Here is a 27,045-nt window from a genome sequence, read left to right as displayed (position 1 = left end):
GGATATAACTTGATTGACACTTGGGGATTGGTCTTTGGTACCGTCCAAGTTATTTCTCATATCAATCAGGCTCACGGATTTCTATCTGTTCGGTTTGCTGATTGCAATGAGAAATAGAGATAAAACTCTTTGATATATCTCTTGAATGAGCTCTCTTTTAAGTTGGTGTTCTCTAAATTATATTGGAGTTTAACCCATACAAATTTCCGAAAGAACTATTGGATGTGGTTGTTATATCCCACTTTTTCACTTTCTATCGCGTATGTCTAAGTAGTGTATTTGACACTTTGACACATACATTTGCCATTTTGCCATATCTATAATTGGCGCAAAAAATGACAAAATATATGATTTGTTATGTGCATAAAAATACGCCTAAAAATAATACTCTGATTAAACTTTCTGGTGGCTTCAGGTGGTAACTTAGATGTCCGCCCTGGTGGTGTACTGGTGTGTGCCTACGTGCCACGTGGTGTGGATTCGAAATAGGGGTGTAAATTCGGGCAGGCCGGGCCGCCCGACCCAAAAACTAAGACAGGCCGGGCAGGCCAGGCTTAATATTTGTGAGCCCGTAAAAAAATTCAGGCCGGACAGGCCTAGGGCTGCACATGGGTCGGGTTTGGCCTCACCCACCACCCGACCCACTGCTGGTGGGTAATTGAACTTTTCACCCGCAACCGACCCACCATAACAATGGGTCGCTTTTCACCCGACCCACAATAAGGCGGGTTGGGTCGGGTCGGGTGGTGGGTTACCCGTCATATTTTATATCTTGCGGGAAATTGAAATCAATTTCAAATGAATCCCTAGATTTATTTAGAAAGTCAAGAACAATCAACAATACATAGAGTTCAACTAGTTGGGAACAAGTTTTAAGTTGATTCATACCTTCAGTTCACTAATCAAGATTCAAGAACAACGAATTGACGAAGGAAGAAGAGTCTCCGTGACTCGGTCTCTGAGAAGGAGAGAAGAAGAGGCCGAAGTGATAGGTGTGGGCTGCGAGTGCGATGCTTAGTTAGGGTTAGGTATTTTATTTTTTCAATCCAATGGCTGAGATTCATTCTAGGATAGAAAATTTAAGGGGTAGCATGCTAGGGAATATTGGGCGGGTTGGTGGGTCGGGTCGGGTGAAGGAAGTTCCTACCCGCAACCGACCCAACATACGGTGGGTTTTCACGTGCCTCACCCATAGTCGACCCATACCTAGGTGGGTCGGTTCGGGTACGGGTATTTTTCGACGGGTGTGGGTCGGGTCGGCGGGTCGAGTCGGTTATGTGCAGCCCTAGACAGGCCGGTCACAAGTAGATAATTTGCTACCCAAAGACCGCCCAAAGCCCGCTTTTTATACGGGCAGGCCAGATCGGGCCGGACAAGCCACTATTTTCTTTTTTAAGTTTAAATTTTCAAATGAACGGTATTAAATACAATATCCTCCAACATTGCATATCGTAAGTGATAGTATTATTTTATATTTAAATTACACTGACAAATTTTTAATTTTAGCCTATAATAAATAATTAATTAGAGTACAATAAACTTTCTAATAAGAAAAATATATTACCATTAATGTTTTGAAAAGGTTAATTATAAGTAAAAACAATTATATATTTTATTTTTCTTGACACAAAATTGACAATTATAAAATTGTAACTTTTAAGTCTTTTTAAGAGGACATTAAATGATTAATGGCACATAGAAGGCTTTCAGGCCAGGCACCAGGCCGGGTATCAGGTCGGGCATCATAATTAATCGCAAAGCCCGAGACCGCCCAATAATTTAATCCAGGCCGGGCCGGGTGATCCATGACGAGCCATAACAGGCTTTGGGCTATTTCGGGTACAGACGGGCTCGGGCGGATACAGGCAGGCCGAGTATTTTCGGGTATTATTTACACCCCTAATTCGAAACTAGAGTCTCCAGGCGAATTTGTTAAGACTCCTCGTATAACTGGACCAGCACATATTCAACTAGTGTACCCTGCGGTCCACCATCCATAACCCAAAGTCAAGTCAAATATGAGGTGCTCCAAAGAAGAAGAAGAAGAAAAAGAAGAAGAGGAGGAAAAAGAAAAACCTTTTTCATTTCTGGATTTCTATTTGAAGATTGATGATAATAGTATGATCTATTTTTAGGATGGCAATTACACGGGAGTAGGAGAGCTCTGCCGTCACTTGGTGATGATTCAGGTAAAGTATAATAGATTAGAACAAAATTTCAGTGTATCAAGGATGCACAGCACAGCAACTTGGTCAGTAATTCTCTCTTTATCTCCATGAACAAACCTGTATCCAAATCATCTTTTACTGAATCATTCTGGTTAGAGATCAACCACTAGTCACACCAAGAAATAAAGTCATCCAGAGTCAAGTTTGATTAGTGATTGGATACTCACATCATAACTAATAGAAGAAAATAAATGGGTCACTTGGAATTCACAATCTTAGTTCTTTCTGCCATACAATACACTGTCCTGATAACTACTGCACAACCCACCTATGTTTCTCATGTATGTTCAGGAGAAAATTACAATTCCAACAGTATATTTCAGTCTAACCTCAACCGCCTTCTTTTGTCTCTTTCCTCATCCAACAACACAGTTGTTAAAACTGGATACTATAACACCACTGCCGGCCGAAACCCGGATTCTGTTTTCGGGTCTTTCCAGTGTAGTGGTTTTGTTACATTAGAAAATTGCCAAGACTGTGTTGATAAAGCAACTCAGGAGATTATGGAAAGTGATGGATGTCCAAATTCGAAACAAGCAATTATTTGGTATGATGAATGTTTGTTAAGGTATTCGGATGAATCGTATTTCTCCACCATGCGAGATGTTCCAGCAAGTTATGCCAGAATTGGTGAAGATGTCGACAATGGAGATATGTTTGACAGGCAATCATCTAGTCTGTTACATAGTCTAATAGACGAAGTCTCAAAAGATAGTTCTTCTATCAACAGTGGTACTCTATATGCGAATGGAGAAACAAATTATAGTAGCTCACTGAACTTATATGGGGTTGTACAATGTACCTCAGATATATCACGAAGTGACTGCAATACTTGTCTAAATGCGGCAATTTCAAACTTCGGGAAATGTTGCTTTGGGAAGTCTGGTGGAACAGTCGTTCTACCGAGCTGTTACTTCAGATATGAGACGTATCGTTTCAATGATTCTAAGGTGAATTCACCACCTTCATCTTTAGTATTGCCTAGCCCTCCGCCATCTTCAACCAACACAACAAACAGTAAGTAGGATGTGATGTTCAACAGATACAACCTTGCAATCCCTATATGTTTATATGAAAAGATTATGATATTTTTCAAGTTTCTTGTTTGAAATTACTTAGTTGCAGACTTTCTTGTTTGGTTTAAATCGCTTACGATTAAATGGTTCATATTTTAGCAGAAGAAGAGATAAAAATAAGATCACCAAAAGTAGCTATTATTGTTGTTGTTTCTTTAGTGACTGCAACACTCTGCACCATAACAATTCTTTGGTGTTTCTGTATACAAAAGAGGAAGGTGAAGAAAGGAAATGCAGGTAAGCAAAAGTAAAATTTGCATGTTTCTTGAGTTACGGTGTTATGTCATTTCTAAGCTTTAATAGTTGTTTTGCTTCACACCTTTGATGTTGGTTGCAGAAGCCATAATCTTAAATTCTGCAGCTTTGCAAATTGATTTCAATACTATAAAACTTGTCACTGACAACTTCTCTGACAACAATAAACTCGGGGAAGGTGGTTTTGGTTCAGTTTACAAGGTAATTACAGATCGCATTACAACTCTTTCAGGTGGTTTCTGAGCACTCCAATTAAATAATAAATTTGATGTCCGCAGGGTACACTAGAGAATGGGCAGGAAATAGCTGTGAAGAGGCTCTCTAGATATTCAGGCCATGGTGGAGAAGAATTTAAGAATGAAGTTATGTTAGTAGCCGAACTTCAACATGAGAATCTTGTAAGGCTTTTGGGTTTCAGCTTAGATAAAGAAGAAAAACTACTCATCTATGAATTCATGCCAAACGCAAGTCTCGACCTATTCCTATTCGGTAAGTCTCCTGAGATATATAATCTCTTTACAGATGGGACGTAGTATCTTGTAGTAACCTAGTTTGATTTTCTTCTATGTAGATCCTGTTAAATGTACAATGTTGGACTGGAAAAGACGATATAACATTATAGTAGGCATTGCACAGGGTCTTCAGTACCTACATGAGGATTCTCAAGGTAGGATTATTCATCGAGATCTCAAAGCCAGCAATATATTACTAGATGTTGATATGAACCCCAAAATATCTGATTTTGGCACGGCAAGGATGTGTATGGAAACCCAAGCTAATACAAGTAAAATAATCGGTACATAGTAAGTATTTGCATGAGGACCCAGCTCGATTGTTTCAAATTAGTGATAAAACTACAAGTCTTTAACAGTTGCTTGGTTTGATGCTGTCATGCAGTGGATATATGGCTCCAGAGTATGTAAAGCATGGGTATTTTTCTGAAAAATCAGACGTCTTTAGTTTCGGTGTCGTAGTTCTTGAGATCCTTAGTAGTAAGAAAAATCACGCTTTCAACGAATCAGAAATTGGAGGTTCCCAGGACCTTCTAAGCTATGTGAGTATGGAATCTTGTGTTTATTCCCTTCTTTCTTACTCTCTCTAATGAGTTGTGTAGGATGAATTCATTAGCGCCAACTGTAGAAGTAAAACAAAAAATTGTTGCAGGCTTGGAGACTTTGGAAGAACGAGACACCTCTAGAGTTCATAGATCCAACATTAAGGCAGTGTTGTGTGATAAGTGAAGTGATGATAAGCATCCGGGTTGGCTTGTTATGTGTTCAACCAGATACAACTGACAGGCCTGCAATGGCGTCAATTATGGCTATGCTCAAGAGGAAATCTGATATGCTGCCACTACCTTCAGCCCCTGCATATTTTACAACAGACCAAATGTCCCTGAAGCTGGCACCATGGAGTGTAAATGGTGCATCAATCAGTGAATTGTAACGGCACTATACGAAATGGTATTCAATAATAATCCATTCTTTCCTTCTTCGTTATTCGAAGAACTTGTATTTGAAATAAATAAAAAATTTAAAAACATTGCGGTATTGCTCGAAGAAGAAGAAGAAAACTGCGATGAGCGTGGATCAAACACGCGACCTTCAGATCTTCAGTCTGACGCTCTCCCAACTGAGCTATCCCCGCTTGATGACCGTATTTCAGAAAGTAACTTGGACTCGAAAAAACATTATCATCGCTTAACTCTATTTCATTAAGTAACTTGAACTCGCCTAAAACAAAACTATTCTCATAAAGTAACTTGAACTTACCTAAAACAAAATTATACAACGCTGTTGTTTCTTTTTTCTTTTTTTTTTTTTGCTAAGAAACACATCGTTGCATTAACAAAGAAGAGAGTTACAAATTACATTCAGATTTACCTTCCTAAACAGAAAGTTCAGAAGGGAAAACCACAGACCCTTAAGACTGTTTTTCCTAGCCCGACGTGCAAGCCGATCTGCTAGAGAGTTATTCAACCGCTTTATATACATAACTTTATAAGAAACAGAACTAGAAAGTAAATTCCGACAAAGTTCCAAAAGATCCAAACTTCTCCAATCCACACAAGAATTTTGACCATTCACGAAATTCACCAGTTGGAGACAATCACTAACAAACACAACTTTGGGAAGTTTCATCTCTTCTGCCCAAGAGATTGTCAAAATTAGAACAGCAGCTTCAGCTCCTACTGCATCTTGAATCAACCCAAAGTCCGATCGAGCCCTTCTTACTTTTCCTACAACATCACACCAAATAACACCCATACCCAATTTAAAATCTTTAAAAGAGCCATCTACAAACATAAAGTGATCCACTTCAGACCCTGGAATTCTAACATCACGAACACAATCCGCAAAACAAAACTGCGGAGCAATATAAGAACTTATCATTCTCTTGATATCCAAAACGATCCTGTTCATATCCACAGAAGCATTCTTGAAAATCACATCACGTCTCAATTTCCAGACACACCACATAACAATAGAACCAACACTATGCCAGGCGACTTTATAGGGGGGCATTCCCAGAATATAGTCATGCCAATAAAGGAAAATATCGTCAATCCATTCAAACTCAGTAGTTACTAAGTGTTGCAGGGAAAGACCAAACCAAATACGCGAGACCACATGACAATTTATAAATAGATGCATAATAGGTTCTTCATGAACATGACAGAGAGGACAAGATACATCCATATTCGAGTTATAAAGCTGCATTAAAGAATTGACGGGAAGCATATGTGCAAAAAATTTCCGCATGAAAAACTTAATTTTCGGTAAACAATCAATACCCCAAACTTTTCTCCTGAAAGCAGAGTCTTCAGAACAAGGAATATCATTCATATAGATTCTATAAGCTGATTTAATAGTGAACTTACCATTTCTGGTATGAGCCCACATAAGAGAGTCAGTCTGCAACATATTTATCCTAATAGACATAATCCTAGTAACTTCATCAGGCGAGAATAATTGATTCAAAAGAGCCACATTCCAACAGTTAAGAGTATAATCGAAAATTTCAGACACACAAGCATAGTTATTGCAAATAGAATACAAAGGAATTGGAGGGTTATCATTCCCTGGACTCCAAATTGCATTCCAAATAGGAGTGAGAGACCCATTATTTATTTTAACCACTGAAGTAGCCTTAATGAATTTCAGACCCTTAACAATGCCTTTCCACATCCGAGAGGAGGAATCAACAGCTTTGTCAATTTTTATAACAGATTCTGATTAAGAAAGTACTTATCCTTGAGAAATGCAAAAAGCAAAATATTATGATTCTTCAAAAGTCTCAAACCAAGCTTACAAATGAACATCCTATTAGTAGCATAAGTATTTCTAATACCTAAGCCACCATTTAACTTTGATTTTCCTATATCACCCCATGAACGAAAATAAGCCGCATGCTTAGGATTCTTTTTAGACCACCAGAAAGTTCTCTGTATAGAATCTACTTTACTAGTAACAGTTTTAGAAAGAGGAAAATAGGCCATATGATATATAGACAAGCCTGACAACACATGCTTAGTTACCACAGTTCTGCCTGCAATATTCAAGTTGGATTTCTTCGAAGAATTCAGTCTAACATAGAAATTATCAATGAGGAAATTAAAAGATGTAGTCTTGTCCTTGCCAATAAACAAAGGAGTACCTAAATATTTTTCAGAACTGCTAAGAAACTTCATATTAAGGGTTTTCGATAAGATCTTAATGTGTCTATGATGCATTTTCCCACTAGTTATGAAATCAGATTTATCTAAGTTAATCGCCTGACCTGAAACCTTTGCAAAAACATTAATAACCTTAAGAATATTCTTTGTATAAGTGACAGAAGCTTTGCAAAACAACATGCAATCGTCTGCAAAAAAAAAAAGAGAAATAGAGGGACTATGATTTCTGAACCTGAAGCCCTGAATCAGTTTTTCATCCTCAGCTTTAGAGAGCAACTGAGATAATACCTCCATACAAAAATGAAGATATAAAGCGAAAGACAGTCCCCCTGTCTTATACCCCGAGAAGGAAGAAAAGTGTCACTTGGGGAGCCATTGACCAAAACTGAGTAAGACACCGTGCTAATACACTGATAAATCAATTGACACCAATCTTGAGAGAAACCCAACTTTTTAAAAACAGCAATGATAAATGACCATTCTAATCTATCAAAGGCTTTAGAAAGATCAAGTTTTATTGCTATATGGATATTTTTGGAATTTTTCTTTTTTGTCTTAAAAGAATGAAGAATTTCATGCGTTATCACAATATTGTCATGAATTTGACGATTAGCAACAAATGCAGATTGAAAAGGAGATATCAGAGAATATAAAATATGCTTCAACCTATTAGTTAAAATTTTAGATATTATTTTGTACACACAATTAGCTAGACTAAGGTCTGAAATCATGAGGAGTGGCAGCATTCTTGATTTTAGGAATTAAAGTTATATAAGAGAAGTTTGCCTGTTTAAGAAGGTGCTTATTCCTGAAAAAACTTTGCACATGAGTAACAACCTCCGAATGGACGATCTCCCAGTTATCCTTGAAGAATCCAGGGGGGAAACTATCCAGCCCTGGAGAACTCCAAGGAGCCATCATATTAACCGTATCCAAAATTTCTTGATACGAGGGGATGGAAATTAAGGAGTTGTTAATGTCTTCAGTTATGATTGGAGTAATAAATCTTAATGATTCTTCAATGTCTAGATCTCTAGGGTTGGAGGAAGTATAAATTTTCTTAAAATGCCTAAAAAGCAAATCAGCTACTTGTTATCTATTCTCTAACCAATTACCTTGATCATCTCTAATAGTATGGATGGTATTGTACATATTCCTCAGCCTAATTGTGTTACGAAAGAAATTCGTGTTCTTATCGTAATGCATGAAATAATTTATTATGGATTTTTGTTTGTAGAAACAATGTTCTATTTCATACCAATAATCAAGTTGTTTGGAGTAGTTCAAAATATAACCACCAATCTGAGGAGAGTAAGGCAAAGCTTGAAGTTTTTCTAACTCAGTATTTAACCTTGATATTGTTGCTTTAACGTGACCAAAAGAATTTACATTCCACTTAACTAAAACATTCTTCACATGAGTGAGTTTATTAACAAAAACATAAGAAGGAGAACCACTTACTCTTTGAGACCATGAATTATTCAGAACATCTTTAAATTCAGGATTAAGTTGCCAACACATAAAGAACTTATAAGGAATGTTTACATTCCTCTCATAATGAAAACACTTCACCATTATAGGACTATGGTCAGAATAATTTCTACCTAGATTTGTGACTCTGGTTTGGGGAAGAACCGAGACCCATTTATCATTCATAAAACTTCGATCCAACTCCTCAAAAATTAACTCAGTAGGATTTTTGAATCTTATATTACACCAAGTATAAGGATTGCCATACGAAAACACTCCATTCACATTCATCTTAAGTAAATATTCTCTAACAAAATTTGGAGGAAACGAACCCTCAGCACTACCTCCTTGTTTTTCAGAGCTATGTAAAATGAAGTTAAAATCTCCAACTAATAACCAGGGGTTGTTGTTATTAACTAACATGTCATTTAAAAAATTCCACTGATTTCTCTTTCCACTCAGAGTTAAAGACCCCTAGATAAAAGAAATAACACAGTTTTTAATTGCAGGCGTAATGTCACACAAAATATGTATCATGTTAAGAGAACAACCAAACACTTCAATACTCGATTTTTCAAAATACCCAAAAGCTAGACCACCCGATTTACCAATAGCAGAGAGAAAAGTCCAAGCATCAAAAGGCAAATGATGAGTGTATTTTCTAACTATATCAGTATCAACCATTGTTTCAAGCAGACACACACCATGCAATTTATATTTTCTAACCAGATTATATAAATGTCTCCACTTCTTATCAGAACATCAACCATTAATGTTCCAACATAAAAACTTCATCTCAAGTCGAAATAAAATCTAACAGTTGAGGATGATAATCAACAATACAACAAGCAACGACAACAAAAGACTAGGAAAAAAGACAGGTTCGAAAATAAAGAAACTGTAAAGACAAATAAAGATTTACTAGGGATTTATTTTTACTTACTAGATCATGGGCAGGAGAGGTGTCAGCTGCCATGAGGTCCGAGTCCAGCATCATGAGATCAATTTCCTTCTCAAATTCTTCGTTGGAGATAACAGGTTCAGGAGGTAATGCCGCAAGTGGCATCGGTTCAAGTATAACATTGTCTAAAAACTCATCATTATGATCACAATCATTCATAATATCATTACCAGAACTGAGGGAAAAAAACGAGTCAGAGGAGAAATTCATCTCTGAAGCAGCACCAAATATAAAAGCTGAGGAGGAGACCACAGTCTGAGAAAAAGTCGAACATGATACAGACCAAAAAACATTCCCTCCTGAAAGCTGACCAAACAACAGGGTAGGCCGATCAGCATAAACAATATCTCTATCAGTGCTTTTCTTAAACATAACAACAAAATTTTTTTGGATACCCAATCCCTGAATATAGGGTTTTGCAAGCTTGAAATATGGAGAGATAAAGGTCCAGATTCTGTTAAGGTGATGCTTCACTGACGTTTTATAGTAGTTACGGGAGTTATCACACAGTAAAGCAGCAAACCTATGAGGAAACTCTTCAACATCCTCATCTAAAACTAATACCCTAACTTGATCAGCATCAATTACCATAGCAGAAACAAACAGGTTGAATAAGAATGAAAAGGAAAACTTGAAACTCAAGAGATGGAATGAGAAAAACCAACTTATTCAACCAGGCAGATACAGCATAAACTAAACCAAAGCATTAAATCAGTCTTTGGAATTGAAAGATGAAAGGACTGCAGTAAGACATATACATCACGCTCATAAGGATTAACCCATTAAAATCATGCATCTGAAAAGACAATAATGCTTATTCTCAATGTACAGAGAATCAAAGAGCAACTGAAATTGGTTAAAGAAATCTTCCAAGTGTATAAAAATCTATGATACAGCCTCCCAATAACAGACAAAATTTGTGAGCTGATTAAAATTAGTATCTCTCTGCTTTTTTTCCAACAAGAAAGCCCCATTAGTTTAAAGCTAAGCTTAATGCCTAAGATCCTATCTAACAGTCTCATAATAACCAGCATTAAGAAGGAACTATACAGCAACATGAAAAGATTCATATCCTCAACAAAGCAGTCCTCAGATCTTATCGAAAATAATCAAATCCCTACCAAAGTAGGATCTCAAAAACCCCCAAATCCTTTGCATGACAAAACTTCATACCTTATATAAAGAATATTTGAATCTGATGAGATATATCAAATAGAAAGAGAGAATTCCTTGAACCATACCAAAAAATCAGATAAACCCATCTTATCGCAAGCCTCAGTTGATTAATTGAATCTCATGATGAAGTTTCAGAAACCCCATGACGACCTCTCCTTTAGCCCATGACCTAAAATGAGAAACCAAGAAGAAACTTGAAACAGTTTAAAACAAACAAAGAATTAGATGTACAACAAATAACAAACAACTAGTATCTATGAATTCATGATCGAAAGAGGAAAATTAATTTACGAAGAAATCGATAGGTCAAAATAAAATTATGGCATAACTTAAAATAAAAAACCAGGAATTATAGTAAGAAGTATCAGCTAAAAAACATAATAAAGGGAAACAATAACTAGTAGAACATGATTTTGCTAATGAATTAACAGGAGAACATCTTAATTGAATCAAAAGATCGAAGAAGATTCAAAAATTGACCAAGTCAACGTCACAAGAAAAATCGCCTTTGACTCACGCTCTCCCCCTCAAAAGTTAAACCTGATTTTTATGTTCCATGAACGCTGTTGTTTCACCAGTGTAGTTTCATGGTAACAGATGAATGAGCTACAATTTGAATTACGCAGTCGGGCAAAGGCAATATTAATATATTATACATCTCCACAATAGTAAACAAACCCAATATATAATGTGAATACACGATATAAATCTGAAAATAAGGCTTTAAGCTATTTGCAGTTCAGGATTACTCTTGAATGCAAGGCCTTAAGAAAAATGGATTCAAATTCCTCTTTGAAAACTCACAAAGCAATAGAACTCTGTTTCTCACAGTACTATAAGAAGAATGTCTATAACTAAGAATCTAATTTTCAAATCCATTCTGCTTTTCCGGAGTTTGAAGACACAGCAGAGGGCACTTCTAGCTGTCTTCAGGACATTCAGGTATACACGAGAGAAGATAAACTTGAACGATACAGAGAAACTAGTAATTCTTATACAGTGGCGGCAACCCCGTGTTTTTCACAGGAGGTGATTGTTGAGTTCTTGGTCTAGCATACTCGGCGAAAATAACCCAACCATCCAGGAAGTACAAAACATAGAGATGAGAGATTGTAAGTGAAGCAGTAAATACAAGCAAAATGAAAACAAGAAACTGCTACACAGTTATTAGAAGGAGCACTATTGCAGCCATTTGTGGTTGTGGCTCTTTTGGACTAGGAAAATTAATAAACCTCGCAGTGGTTAGTTCTTATTCCGTAAGAAACCGAAAGTTCTAAGATATTATAGAAAAATCATCTTAGTTCTAGACTTCAAGTAGCATCAACACTCTTGCTTAATAGGATATTACTGCAGGAAGAAATTAGATATGCACCATAACACACGTGAAGGAGCAAATGGCTATACCATACAAAGACCTCAAGTGTACCTTGACCACTAAAAGTTTCCCACAATTTGAGAATGATGGTCTAGTTTATTGGTTTTCGGGGCGAGACCGGCGTAAAAATTCTGCTATACTTTTATGAGATAGATTCATTTCAATCTCTAGCCTTACCCTGACTCGCTCGGGAAAAAAAGGCTTTGTTTTCAGTTTTCAGTCTAGTTTATTGGTTATTTGGGCTTATTTCATAACAATAATCAAAGTTCTAATCACCCTCGAAGGAACTGGAGAACTCCAAGCGTAATGTTTTCTCACCTTGCCATCCATGCCCTTGATACCTTCAGCGGCATCATCTAAAGTGGCATATCTCACGAAACCATAGCCCCTGGAGTATTCTGAAACATGCATGGTCAGTAACAACCCGAGCTGCAAAGAAAAACAAAAGGGTCGGCATTAAATTTTAGCAGTAGAATCTTCACATCACAGTTCTAATATAACATACCTTGAACAACTTCACCAAATTTCGCAAAGGCATCTGTCAGTGCTTCTGAAGTAGTACGTTTATTAAGCCCTACAAGCAAAGCACATAGTCAAATAAGATGAATGCACCTCATCAGCAACCTACACGTCACACTTCATAGTCAATTAGGTTGTCAATATTGAAGTATAATTAACAAATTTAATCAAGAAAAACATTAGATGATTGGTCATCAAATTAATAAAATCACATGAAATTAGTGGATCACCCTTTCAAGTAAAACTGTGTATGTAAATGCTAGCACCAAACTCTTCATCTATATCATTAAGCTTCGTTGTCAATTGTATTAGTCAAACCAATTCAATCAGATTGGAATAAACACCATGATCACAGATTATATTAATGATCAAATGAATTGCTTTAAAATGAGACATCCAATGGGAAGCTCAACTGAAACTTAAACCCTAAACCCTGACAAAATCCTAAGTTGGATAAAACTATAACCGACGACAAAAACCTAATTTTTGAAATTAGAAACAAAAACCCATCTTTACAAGAGGCATAGTTATTTGATTTTTGTAAGAGGGGATAAAAATTTAGGGTTTTGAAAATGAACCGTATGGTGTTTACCTGAAACAAAGAGTTTTGTTGAGGGTTCTGCTGCCGGAGGAGCACTGGCAGCTGCAGCAATAGGTGGTGGAGAAAAAGCAAAGTTCGAAAACATCCTTTTGCTAGCAAAACGAGGGATCGCCATTTTCATCGCCATTGTTAGGGAATGGACTCTGCGTATTGGAGAAAGAGAAAACCAGTGAGTCCGAATAGGACATGTGTTCCTTCTTAACTTCCCTTATTTCATACGGTTATAGGATCTGATTATTTTGAGTAATTATAGGTGAAAGATAATTCCTTTCCTTTAATGGAATTAAGTAAGGTCGGAACCTATATTTCTTCTGATATGCATTTTTTTCTGGAGCTATATTTCTTCTCCTACACAGTACCTTTTCTTTCTGCTTAAAATGGACTTGATGAAATGTTAATCAACTTTGGTGAAGTAAATTACAAACTTATTTTTCTGATTTTTTTCTTCAACAATTGGTATGGCCTTATGATGGTTGCTTATTGATTTAATAGTTTGTTGGCGTGAATTAGCACTTTCTTGACATTATACTTTTAACCAAGCATTTCCTGCAAGCTTATCTATCTACCCACTGTAGCTCTAATGCTTTCTCATGGAACTGTCCAACCAAAACCACTTCAAGACGATCATAAAATCCAAATTATAGATATCCATGGTCACAGACATTGCGCTACAGTATAACTAGTGCACGAGTCATTTCACGGTGAAATGGTTAGAATCTTCTGTTGTACTTTTTTTGAAGAACTTGTTTGTTTTTTTCTTTGAAAGAGAGTTTATATCAAAAAAAAAAAAAAAAAAAAAAAAAAAGAAAAAAAAAAAGACAATCCTGTATAAGGTTACATACATTACAACAACAAATTCCCAAAGACAACGAATGTGTCTGCGGACCAAAATACCAATGCTGCAGCAGTTTACACTACTTTGCAAACCAAATCAAACAGACTGTAGCATACCGCAGAGACATAAACTATGTTACAGTACCATATTCTCATAAACAATTGAGATTGCAGGCAAGAACAAAGTGACTACAGCAAGTTGTAGCACAAATGCGAAGACTGCAACCCAATTCAGAGAAGCTGCTATCCGTTGTTACCACTACAAAACAGAAGGCCTCTTGGGACGGCCAAAAAACGTTCCAAGAGGACAAAAAACCGTCCCAAGAGGTATTAGGGACGGTTTATGTACCGTCCCCTGTTCCACCGTCACTAATACTATTTGGCCATCACCGTCCCAAATATCCTTCTTTAGGGACGGTTTTTTCAAAACTGGCCGTTCCTAGAAGCCTTCTTTTTTGTAGTGTACAGTACTACTAATTTAATTTTTATATTAATCGTTTATGAACTTTGTTGATGTTCCCTTTAATGGAAAAACGTTATTGATTAGAGATATTAGGTTCGGCCCCTGCTTAATGCCATTAAAGGAAAGGAATTATTTTTCGCCTTTTATTACTCAAAATAATCAAATCCTGTAACATTATGGAATAAGGAAGTTAAAAAGAGACATGTGTCGACATACTATTGGAGGGACATAAGGGGATAGGGGATCTGGAGTTGATATAGTCCAGGGAGATGATACACTTTAAATCCGGCAATGAATCCCGATTGGCAATCCAACGGGCTCCTCATAATATTGTGATAGGTCGTATAAGTTTTGTCTCGATGTTAAATTTAATATTTATTGATTATGGAGTTTACTGTCCTTGTCATTACAAAAGTGAAGGAAAAATCAATATATATTTTTATTCTTCGGTCCACTAATCTTTTATCATGTACTCATATATGATTAATTTCCAGTCTGTTTGATACTAGAAATAACCCGTGCCGCAACGACACGGCATGAAGTTAACAGAGAGTTCTAATAAATATCTAGAAATAACTCGTGTCACAACGACATTGCTTTAGTATGATACCTGACTGTTGTAATTTTTCTTTTTTTTCCGGACTTTATATTAAATCGTGTTCCTTTGCAAGATAGTTTTCTATTTTGTTTTAAACAAAAATAATGCCTATAAGTACATTGTAAAATTATTCATATACACTATCCGAAAACGACCACAAAATCATTTAAGTAATAGTGTGTATGCATAACTCACTTATGAGTTATGAATAAAAATAAACAGATAAATCTCATTTCCCATTAGATTCATTATGCCACCACTAAATCCAATTAATGCATGTATGATATACTATGATTTTATTTAATGTTTCTTTGAATATCTTGAGTTAAGAGGTGATGCAATAACTAAAGATTAATAAATTTTGATTCATAATGGGAGGGGTTACAGAAACGACGATCGTCAGATGTCTTTCGCTGGGATGAGACCGGGATGGTCGGATGCAATGTTTGTCTCTCAAAATGTTATCCGAACGTCCAAGCTCAAAAACCCATTCTGTTTTGTATTATAGATTCTTACATTTTCCCAAATAATGCCTCTTCCCGAGCTGTACCCTATCAGAATTATTTTTCACATACTCTTTCACAAAAAAGCAATGACATTTGAAGTATGTTTTATATAGTTTGCAAAGACAAAAACATATTATCGATCATTTGAAACAATATTTCCCTTCTACATCTCCCTTATTTTAGTGACCGCGCAAACCAAAACATTGAACTATGTAGGTTAAAACAAAATTACGTCACTCGAACTCATTCGTCTCATAAATAACTGTGTACATATTACGAGTGTCCAGATCCTTGTTGATTTTGTCCCCTTTAAAATGGTCCAAAAAGATTAGAACTCAGAATGGACTCTACAGTACATATTGCATCGTATCTTACTATCTATTCAATTATATAAAGCCAACTACCCTTAATGTAGCAAGGTGAAGCTGTAAATTCTTATTTCCAAACATACCATGTGTAAAGACCCTCAAGCTCGTCAACGCTATTAGACTAGTCAAGAGACTTCTTAGCCGATAATAACTCGATTAGTTTAACACGAACATTAATTTATAGGAATTAATCTAACAACGATTTAGTTAAGAAACTAGTACCGTTGTATAGATCTCAGGAAGTTATGCGGAATGGATTGGTCGAACGTGTCACTCGGATACCGTACGGAAAAGATATCATCGAAATTATGAGAAGGGTAAAATAGTCATTTGGTAGTTTAGCCGACATGGGATCCCCATATCATTTTGTAGAGTACCTCTATCACTTGGTCTTGGCCTTATCAGAACTGATCGAGCAGATAAGCTCATTCAACATTTTTATTTCTCTGTCTTCATTCTCTTCTGCTTTTCTTTTCTTTCTCTCGTTCCTCTGTTCGATCTCTGTGGAAGTTAAGGTGTTGATTTCGGGAGTGATTTAGAGAGAGTTGATTCATGAAACTAATCTTATATTGAAGGAGGTGATGTGGTTGTGATTCAGGAAGGATAAAGGTTAGATATTGTTAGGGTTTTCTGAAGGATGAAGTTGATGGAGATTTCGTGAAATTGATTAGCGTATTGGGTTCCTGATTGATGAAGATTGAATGGGTTGACGTTTAATTGTAGTTTTGAAGATGAGTCAGTGACGAATCAAGAGTTATGGTTTTATAAGAAGTTCAAAGAAGAGCCAGAAGATGAAGTTGTTGGTTAGGGGATTGAATTAGAAGATGGGTTTGCTTAGTTTGAAGATTGAATTGATGTTGCGTGGTTGTTTCGATGAAGAATCAGCGAATTAAAGAATTGGGTGGATTCTGAATTGAGATGAGGTGTTGAATCAGATCAAGCCAAATAAGAGGTTAATTCAATTGCTTCATAACTTGGTCTTGAGGTAATTGTTCAGTAAACCTAGCAAAGTTATTTGGTTCATATATTGAAGTTGTGTGGTATTTAATGTATTTATAGTTAAGTTAGATAAATGGAGTATTTGCTGGAGATGAAACTGTTTAGATGTTGATGTTGTTTTGAATTGAAATTGAATGTAACTTAATTGGTAGATGTCTCAGTTGGGTTACAGAAATACTTGAGTTGGATTATTAGAGGAACTGAGCAAGAATGATTCCATAGGAATTATATGCTAAGTCAGTGGTGTTGATGATTTGAGATGCTGGATGTATAATTGATGAGATTTCAGTAGTGAATGATTGTTGTAGAATGTTGGTGAACATTGTAGGTGCTGGTGATGTCGAACTGTGTATACCAATTGCAGGTGTTGGTGTTAGTTTGTGAGATGATGAAGTTGGAATTATAACTGGTGTTGCTTGATATGAATTGTTACATGTGTTGTAGAGTTTTGGTGTTGCATAAGGACCTATAATTGGAGATGGTATAGAACAGTGTTTGTAATATGAAGTTGTGGTTAGTGTAGAGCTGAGACTGAGTTGGATTGTGCTGGTACTGAAATACATGGAGTGAAGTTGAGAAGTGTTAACTGAACTTGAAGGTGGTAATGTAATGGTTGTGGTCTGCTGGTTTGCTTGTTTTGAGAATGGTCTGCGATTGGGAATGAGGGTTAGATGCAGTTGTTGAGTGGATCCTAGGTGAAAGCTTGTTGCTGCAATGGCAGGTAGGCTATAGTTTTATTTGTAATTGAATTGTTGAATTCTATTTGAATGAATGTAATATTTAATAATTGTATAATTTCTGTTCTTGAGTATTAGACCTGTTAGTCATCCTAGTCAGACTATCTGACTGATTATGTTCTTAGCTGACTTAGATCATATGACTGAGTTGAATCAGTCTAACCCTGAGTTGGCTCACCGATTCCCTATTTGACTCAGTGGACCTTGACCGTGGACTGGACGTTGACTGTTAGCTGACATGTGATCGTTAGTTTGACTGTTAGAGACCGTTAATTGACCCTAATGGACCAGGCCTTGTGTAATGGGCTTGTTTAGTTGGACTTGGGTTTAGGTTTAATTTTCCCATTTTGGTGTATTGGACCTTATGGTCTGATTTAGCCTTTGGTTTCTTCTACAAAGTTGTAGATATTCATAAGACTTAGCTATGAACTCTAGAATCAATCTAATTGGAATAGTAAACTCTTAGTTATGTTAAAGATAGAGAATAAGATACCTTAATGGTCTTAGAACCATTAAATAGAATTGTATGATTTTTGTGTGAGCCTTTTTGGCTAAACTCTTAGAGTTATTGTATGATTAACAGTTAGTTTATTAACAATGATCGATTCAAAGGATGAACCAGTGGATCGCAGATCTCGAAGTAGGCGTGGCTTGTCATCAAAAGAGGTGGGAATACATTTGACTCTTTTGTAACCATTGTTGTTTCTTTTACAAAAGTTTATATTTAACAAATCATGCATTATATGTCTATGCATTCCATGCTTTATTTAAATTGCACTATGATAATTCTGTTGATTCTGTTAATCTTTCCATGGTTTGGAAAGGACTTGAATTGTTTGTTTGTTATATGAATTGTTATGGGAAATGAGAATTTCCACGTGTGGTATATATGATATGCTCCTACATATTTATATCTACATGAATTCAATTTTTATGCATAGAGTGGGTCATCATGGTCTTGGTGATATCAATAGCTAATGAGTGTGGTTAACACGAATATTATACATTGTTTGAAGAAGGAGTTTGTCCATATACATGTTTGTTTACTTATGTGAGGATATGCTCTTTCATATTTATACCTACATGAATTCAGCATTTATGCTTATTATGGGTCATCATGGTCTTGGTGATATCAATAGATAATGAGCGTGGTTAGCACGAATAGTATACATTGTTTGAAGAAAGAGCTTGTCCATATTCGTGTTTGTGTATCTTAGTGACTTGGTCACTATTTAATGTCTGGGAAAACATTATTGTTTTTCTTAATCTTGCTTATGATTACTTAGAAGTTAAATGTTAATTATTCCCACTTTTAGTTTTCAGAGACAGATCAGAGTTGCGCAGCGGAAGCCACAAGTGTTGACTCCGTTAATTAGTTACCTTCTGCTATGTTTATTATGTTGTCTATTGTATCTGCAAACCAATTGACTATTCTATATGTATCATTTGAGAGAAATTCATGTATATATATTCTGAGCGAGGTTGGTTTTGGGATAAGTTTTGTAGCAGATTTCTTAATTGAATGTTTAAATATTTGAATTAGATTCGTAGTGCCTCTTTATTTAGTTAATCTCTTGGATTAGTCATCTGCTAGTTAATCTTAGATTTCTTAATTGAATAATTCTATACAAATCACTGAGGGTATAATTGTAATCGACATCACAAAAAAAAAGAAAAAAAAGATCTTGAAATTAACCAGATTTGTTCTTTTGATATCAACAATATTGAATATGATGGAAATGAATTCTACCTTTCCATGATAAAGATTCAGGTTCAAACAAATGTTTAATAGAAATCAAGATCAATTCCTAGAACAATTTCATATCTACAATCATTTTCTTTCCATGTTTCTATTGCTCCAACTCCTCTAAATTACTCCATTTTTTCTTTAATTTAAAGCTTCAATCAGTTTAATCATATCAATCCAAGAAATCAGTGCTTCTTTAATTTAAAGCTTCAATCAATTTAACCATATATCAATCCAAGAAAACAAGGCAACAAGAAGTAGAAAAGAAGAAGGCAACATGATAACCCTAGATTTTTCTTTTCACGGTAAAATTCAATCAAAATTACTTTCGAATCAAAATCATTAATTTTCTTTAAGAGAAAACAAAGAAACTCTAGATTATCAAGGAAGAAAAATATGGTGAGAGAGAGAGAGAGCAGTAAAGATTTTAGGGAAGAAAAAAAAAACGCAAAGAGAAGATTAACTCGCTCCCACTTACTGGATCACATTTTAGCCATTGATCTAGCACGTGTGTATGTACGTGTAGACGCTCTTGTACGAATAACACAAATAAATACTAATTCATTTATCTAAGCCGCTATATTATAAAACGTTGAGCCATTTCAGATGGAAATGCATTCGACTTAGAAAAGATATATCTCCAATTCTTCAAAACTCTCAGACAATTTACGACTTAATCTTCTAAATATGAGGTTATTCGCTGCAAAAAAAATATAGCTAATAGTCAAATGGTTAACCACTTGACCTAATAAAAATAGACTCTGTTATCCATCATTATTGAACAAAAAATAATGTTCAACCATTTAATAAGAAGTACGTGAGACGATGTGAAATTACTCACTGGCCACAATTTGGCCACCAATACTTATGACTACAAAAACACCGTCCACCATTGTTGATGCTGCTGAAACAACTTCCATCACCATTTCCAACCACACCACAACATTTTTTCCTTTACACCACCACGACCACCATTGTGATCCGCTTAATAAATGTTGGCCAATTTAAATATTAGTTAATAAAATCATATTTAATATCATTATTTAATAAAAATATTTATCATTATTTAATAAAATAATTTAATTTTTGATGCAACGTCAACTATGGAAAATTAATAGAATGGTTATTATGAAAAACAAATAAAAAATCAGTAATATGTTAATTAAATTTTAGTCGTTACATAAATTTTTAATCATCAATTATGAAAAACAATTACAACCTTAGATTTATCTATTGCAAGAATAAAAACGACAATGGTCCATAATAAGTTAAAAAGATTATGTCAATTTTAACCATTTTCATTTTTGTGTTGGCTCTATATAAACTGATAATTGTGTTTCATATTTTTTAATTATTATGTTTCTTATGGAAAATTGATAGGTTGACCGAAATATATGTGTCGAAGAAACCATCGAGTGAAACATATAGTGGGACTTACTGAAAACCTTTACTATCCCAATGCCAAATCCATTACCTTACCGTCGTTCGATTTTATTAGGGTTGTTTTACGGCACAAACTGCGGTCAACTTGTACAACTTTTGTTTTGTTTTATAACCAGTTTACTTTCACATTAAAAAAATCAACCACAACTTCCGTAATAATGTTGTTTTTTTCCTAACGACATACAATAAACATTTTCCCACTATGACACCTTTTCCACCACCACCATCACTATTTTCACCGGCTCCATGCATCACCACTCTCAAACACCACCCCGGTTATCCCTAATTTCTATTGATATGATTATCAATAAATTTATTGTTTATTTAATAAAAGTATATTTAGAAAACTGTAATGGGTTGAAAAGAATTTTAAAAGTTATTATATTTCTTTATTAAAAAATTTATTATTTATTTGTTGAAAGTTTTATTAAGATAATTGTAAGACATTTATAATAAGAGATTAATAAAGTATTTATTATAAAAAATTAATGATACAATAATGATGTGAAAAACCACAGCCATGGATTTATCTTTGCCAAGAATGAATCTTGGTCGCTCTTTATCTTGCCAATGTTATCCAAACTATGCTTTATAAGCTTGAGACAAAATGAATGTTTCCTGGATTAGATTGAATTTGTGTTCTCTAATACATTCTTGAGTCCCGCAAAATTGCATTTGAAAATATTTATATATGCGGTATCCGTCCTTCTGAGATGCCGAATCGGATTCTTCGATAGGTACCGGAATCGGATATCCGTACCAGTATTTGTGTAACCTCGTCTGATGCCTATCAATTTCTCTCTCAATTTTTGCAAATGGTTATGGGGTGTTAAATTTGATAAAAATACCAAAGCCTCAAATTAATCCTAATACTGACCCGTATAAATACAAATCCATTACCATTTTCAGTAAAATACCAAAATTTTAAAAACCTAAAACAAAATGAACTTTTTATTCTCATCCAATCTTTTCAAATTCCATAAACCTTAATCATTTTTTTTATCTTCATGTCCAACAATCTTCGATCTAACCAAGAAAAGGTAAATCTCCATCAACCATTTCTATTATTAGCATTTATTCATTTATATACATGTTTAAAACCTCAATTTTGAAAATCAAAATCTCTGATTTACCCAGAATCAATTTATGTATATCTATCATACCAACCAATTCTGGTTTTTGTTCTTCGTTCCATGAAGAGCATGCAGAGGAATCGGTTTATTGGATGATTAACATCGACCTATTCTGGGTAGAAATCAGTATATGTAAAGACATCACCAAAATCGGTTTATAAGTGCATTAACATAAACCGATTATGGGTACTATTTTTTTTTGAACTTTGTGATCCTACAATCGGTTTGTATGTACGTGGTTAATGTACCAATTATGAAAATTGTTTGTTCAGGTTTCATTCCACAATCAGTTTTTATATGTGTGTCATATAAACGGATTCCTGGTGTTTCATTTTCATGTGTGTTTTTATAGTTAGAATCGGATTACACATGTTGTCCTATGGACCGATTATTGAAGTAGATTTTTTTTTTTTTAGATATGGACTTCGGTCACTTAGCCTTTTACTGTCGAGAGCTCCAACGGGAGGATACTGACAGGACACTAGAAGCTATGGTACCTAGAAGCCTGTACCCATATGCATATCCATAGGTATGCGTACCCGTATGCATACCTACCCAGTTCTAAACTAAGCAGGTGCTAATAAACTATTTTCATAAATATGTTTGGCATTGGTACAACTCTCGTGAACACTTATAAGACAACCTTTTTCACTAAATCATTTTGTGTTTGTGAATCATGGTTTGAGTGTTGAGTGTTAATGAACACCACTTATGTTTGTAAGTTCAAAAGGCATACTTTCCAATACGTACTATTATTGTGCGCGGTTCCAGAACCCTGGACCATAGTGTATATTATTATGTGTAATTTTAAGGCAGACTTCTCGCATGCTTACATGAATTAATAATAAGAAGTTAATTTAAATGGAGAAGGTGTTTGCATGGATCACTATTATCTTATCTTGAATTCAAAGCTACCTAGAACCTTGAAAATCAATAAGTATAGAGATTCTTGCAACATGATTTTTTGATCCCTGGTACTTCAGAGTTGTTAATCTAGAACCATCCTCTATAACTTAGGTTCATCCTGAATAGTATTCTTGGTTACCACTTGAAGACTTCACTTAGGGATTCGTGAAGCTCGGTGATACTATCCTTTACCTGATAGTTTTTGTATCTTAACTTATTCTTATTTGATATTCGAGGTTCTCATAATCTCATAACATCATCAAGATCGATAGAATTCACAAAGTTCTATACGTCTCAAACTTTTTTTCCTCAAGATAAATATCTAAACTCTTCTTCGATTTGTTTGGATTGTTCTTGAGAAGTGGTTAAGAATTCAGGCTTCTCAGCTGACTGAATGTAAGTTACCGGATTTGTGAGGTTTGCTGGACTTTTTCTACTGCAAATACATTTCGATTTCAAAATCAAATAGGCTTATCAGTTAGAGGCAGATTGGTATCAAAATTCTTCACTTAAGCTGAAGCAACTCTTAGGATGTAAATAATGTCATCTAAGGGAATCAATTGCGTAGAGCCTTGTGAGGTTCAAGAGACGTAAGGAGCATGACTGTAGCTAAATTACTTGGAGTGTTAATTCCGCCTCAATTACATTTCAGTTTAAAGCCTGATAGTAGGCTAGTGTCTTTGAAGTCCTTATAAAGTTCGGTGTTCAAGGTTGGACGAGTTCCCGGGTTTGTTTTACAAGTGCAGTTATTCTCATTAACAAAATATCTGGTGTCATATGTTTTTCATTTTCCGTACTAGATTGTTTTATCTTTATAATATGAATAAAACAAGTAGTACATAATCAATCTAGATAGTTTAAGTCCTTATTAATTGAGCTCTAAAACAAGACTCGTTCTTCTTGAATTTGTATCTTGAAAGATAGATCGCAATTTCATACTTGTTAGAATTTGGATCCTTTTGATTTGGATACGACTAGATTGATCTTGAATATTGATTCGTGAGATCGTCCAAGAACTCTTCTACACAATCGGGTTCAAGGAATGTAAATCTAGACACGTGTACTTTTGAACTACCGAAGATATGACCACAAATACAATTTGCTCACTTATAGTAATGTATCTACATCTTGGCTTTTTTCTGAAGAAACTACATCAATTATTTCCGAAATCATTAGTTTGATTCATAGTTGCTTTATAATATATACAACATCAAACGAATATCTGTCTCTTTCTTATTTTCTCTAAATCTATTTTGTTTTTAATATCTTCTCTAGATTTACATATCTCTACATTTATTTAATTTCAGAGCGTTTATCACCATTGACTATTATTTTAATTCTTTTTTATTTTGAAATTACTTTCTCTATTATTTTATTATCTTTATCTTCATTTCTTTATTTTCCTTTTAAGAGTTGAAGGTAGTAATGGTAAAGAACGTTGTAACAATTGTGGAAAATGTGGTAAAATTTTGTTCTACATTAAAAAAATTATACTCAAACTTCAAACTCCTTATCGTCTCTTTAATAAGAAATCTCTTTATATCCGAAAAATTTGTCATAAATTTCCTAATTTTAATGTGGTACGAAAAACACACCAAAACTATTTTTAAATAAATAAGACTAAAATAGAGCTTATTCCTAAAAAATATACTGTTACAAAATAATTCATTCCCAAAAATAAACTGCAGGAAAAATAGTTCAATGTAAAAAATAAACTAGAAAAACTAAAGAGGGATTACCCTAGAAAATGTGATGTCATGAAAGAGATTTAATCTAGCCAAATGAACCGATAAAGTACTAGTGCATCTAGAAAAATTACTTGCTAAGCACAAGTTCATCAAGAAAAACATAAACCCACAATTCCCTCTCCAAAATGAAATGCTAAATTAACTGTTCATTTGATAAAGTAAATGGTCATCCGGCGGTTCACTTACTCTAACAATACATTTTGGAATACCAAACCGATAATTTTATACAAATATAGCTAAACCGATGATATGAAGATTAAGGCTTAGGAAAAATTAATTTTTACAATGTTATTTGTACTTTTTCTAATTATTTTGAACAAAAAAAAAATAGATGTACTGAAAAAATGGGGAGTACATAATGATTATACCCACCCAAAAAAGGAATAGAAAAAAAACGAAGAAAAAAGTCTAAGAGAAGAAAGGAAATCTCAAACCGAAAAACTTTATAAAAAATCAAGGAGGATCAAAATACACCCGAAGCCAATTCTCGACAACAACATTTAAAAACACTTATTCAAAATCCTTAAAACTGGGAGCTCATTCAAAAGCTTTCCAAATATATAAATTTTGTTAAACTCCAAGTTATAATTGAGAGATTTTGTCAAAATAAAAAGGTTTTCCTCCACTTTTGCACAAGCAGTTACAACATAATTTAAAATGTTGATGATATCATGTTGTATCTGAAAATGTTGATGAATCTATGTGATATTTTCAGTTTATTATATTTTAGTACCTTCTTTTTATTATTAATTTTTCTTTTAAATTTGGGATTTTTCGATTAAGGTTTTTGTTGTTTTCCATCAATCTTTTGAAGCGTGTTGAAGTTTATTGACCATGATTATCTATGGAAAATAGTAAATACAACGACAACGGAAATAACTTAAAATTTTATTACGGAATCAAGAACACCTCAAGCAACAATAATTTTAAAATCATCAACAACAAGTTTATCACCTGCAACAACAATTGTTACCAAGACTCTAATGCCGGTTTAGACCGATGTAGACATATTACAGCCGATTCAAAAGACCTAGGCTACTCTAGTTTTACGTTATGTTAGATTACTTTTCCTTATCTGCCTTGTTTATGAAGGTGTTAAAAAACCTTGGATGGATGTTGAAAAAGCGAGGGTACAACAACCACACCCAATATGTCGACTAGCAATCTGTATGGACTAACTACAATATACTTTCAAGAGAATCAACTAGACTCAATCTTAATAAAGTATATCAAAGAGTTATATATCTCTTTCTCGATTCAACTCTTACTGAAGCAAATAGTAATCTGCGAGTCTAATTGAATACAAGAGAAATCACTTGAACGGTACCAAAGACCAATGTTCAAGTATCAACCAAAGGTCGGATTTCCAATTGATTTATTCTTACGCACAACCTGTGATATTTCAATTATATAACAAAATATAATGCGGAAAAGAAATAACACAGACACCAGAATTTTGTTAACGAGGAAACCGCAAATGCAGAAAAACCCCGGGACTAGTCCAGATTGAACACACACTGTATTAAGCCGCTAAAGACACTAGCTTACTACAAACTAACTTCGGTCTGGACTATAGTTAAACCCCAATCAATATCACACTGATTCAAGGTACAGTTGCGCTCCTTACGTCTCTGATCCCAGCAGGATACTACGCACTTGATTCCCTTAGCTGATCTCACCGACAACTAAGAGTTGCTACGACCCAAAGTCGAAGACTTTAATAAACAAATCTGTATCACACAGAAAAGTCTACGGTAATAGATAAATCTGTCTCCCAAAGAAATACCTACAAGTTTTTGTTCCGTCTTTTGATAAATCAAGGTGAATAGGAACCAATGGATCACGAACTTATATTCCCGAAGAACAGCATAGTATTATCAATCACTTCACAATAATCTTAATCGACACGGCGAAATAAGATATTGTGGAATCACAAACTATGAGACGAAGATGTTTGTGACTACTTTTATATCTTGCCTATCGGAGATACTAATTTCAAGCCAATCGTTACGATTGTACACAACACGATAGAATATGCAAGATTAGATCACACAACTACGAGAAAGTAGTATTGGTCTGGCTTCACAATCCCAATGAAGTCTTTAAGTCGTTAACCTGGTTTACAAGAAAAAACATAAGTTTAAAGGAGAATCGACTCTAGCTAATACAACTAGTATCACACATGAGGTGTGGGGATTAGGTTTCCCAGTTGCTAGAGTTCTCCCT

General features: G+C 34.8%; 1 protein-coding gene, 1 long non-coding RNA gene, 1 other non-coding gene and 1 pseudogene across 4 annotated transcripts; 2 read left to right on the top strand and 2 right to left on the bottom strand.

The window, feature by feature from the left end:
* Positions 1 to 1,994: 1,994 nt before the first annotated feature.
* LOC113287811 (cysteine-rich receptor-like protein kinase 10) lies at positions 1,995 to 5,099 on the top strand. 2 transcript variants are annotated; one of them, XM_026536648.1, is made up of 7 exons: positions 1,995 to 3,245; positions 3,407 to 3,541; positions 3,642 to 3,760; positions 3,838 to 4,048; positions 4,131 to 4,362; positions 4,457 to 4,613; positions 4,724 to 5,099. In XM_026536648.1, the coding sequence occupies exons 1-7, from the start codon at positions 2,420 to 2,422 to the stop codon at positions 5,003 to 5,005; spliced, it is 1,962 nt and encodes a 653-aa protein (XP_026392433.1). In that variant the 5' UTR covers positions 1,995 to 2,419; the 3' UTR covers positions 5,006 to 5,099. The 2 variants fall into 2 exon arrangements, with proteins under 2 accessions (XP_026392433.1, XP_026392432.1); XM_026536647.1 differs by having other exon boundaries at positions 3,404 to 3,541.
* A 34-nt stretch (positions 5,100 to 5,133) lies between these two features.
* TRNAF-GAA lies at positions 5,134 to 5,206 on the bottom strand. Its single transcript has one exon. It is a non-coding gene; the product is annotated as a tRNA-Phe (tRNA).
* Positions 5,152 to 13,890, bottom strand: LOC113287812 (annotated as a pseudogene).
* A 2,645-nt stretch (positions 13,891 to 16,535) lies between these two features.
* On the top strand, positions 16,536 to 19,381 carry LOC113287810. The gene is made up of 3 exons (XR_003330345.1): positions 16,536 to 17,826; positions 18,426 to 18,508; positions 19,166 to 19,381. It is a non-coding gene; the product is annotated as an uncharacterized LOC113287810 (long non-coding RNA).
* Positions 19,382 to 27,045: the final 7,664 nt, after the last annotated feature.

This window comes from Papaver somniferum, chromosome 6, assembly GCF_003573695.1.
Source record: "Papaver somniferum cultivar HN1 chromosome 6, ASM357369v1, whole genome shotgun sequence".
Classification (NCBI taxonomy): Eukaryota; Viridiplantae; Streptophyta; class Magnoliopsida; order Ranunculales; family Papaveraceae; genus Papaver; species Papaver somniferum.
The sequence above is the reverse complement of the archived record's forward strand: the minus strand, read 5'-3'. Positions and strand labels throughout refer to the sequence as shown.

Bases quoted from the DNA above. Each gene is read 5' to 3' on its own strand.
- LOC113287811 (XM_026536647.1), top strand. From the start codon at position 2,420: ATGGGTCACTTGGAATTCACAATCTTAGTTCTTTCTGCCATACAATAC. The intron at 3,761-3,837 runs GTAATTACAGAT...TGATGTCCGCAG, and splicing joins GTTTTGGTTCAGTTTACAAG to GGTACACTAGAGAATGGGCA. The intron at 4,614-4,723 runs GTGAGTATGGAA...AAATTGTTGCAG, and splicing joins CCCAGGACCTTCTAAGCTAT to GCTTGGAGACTTTGGAAGAA.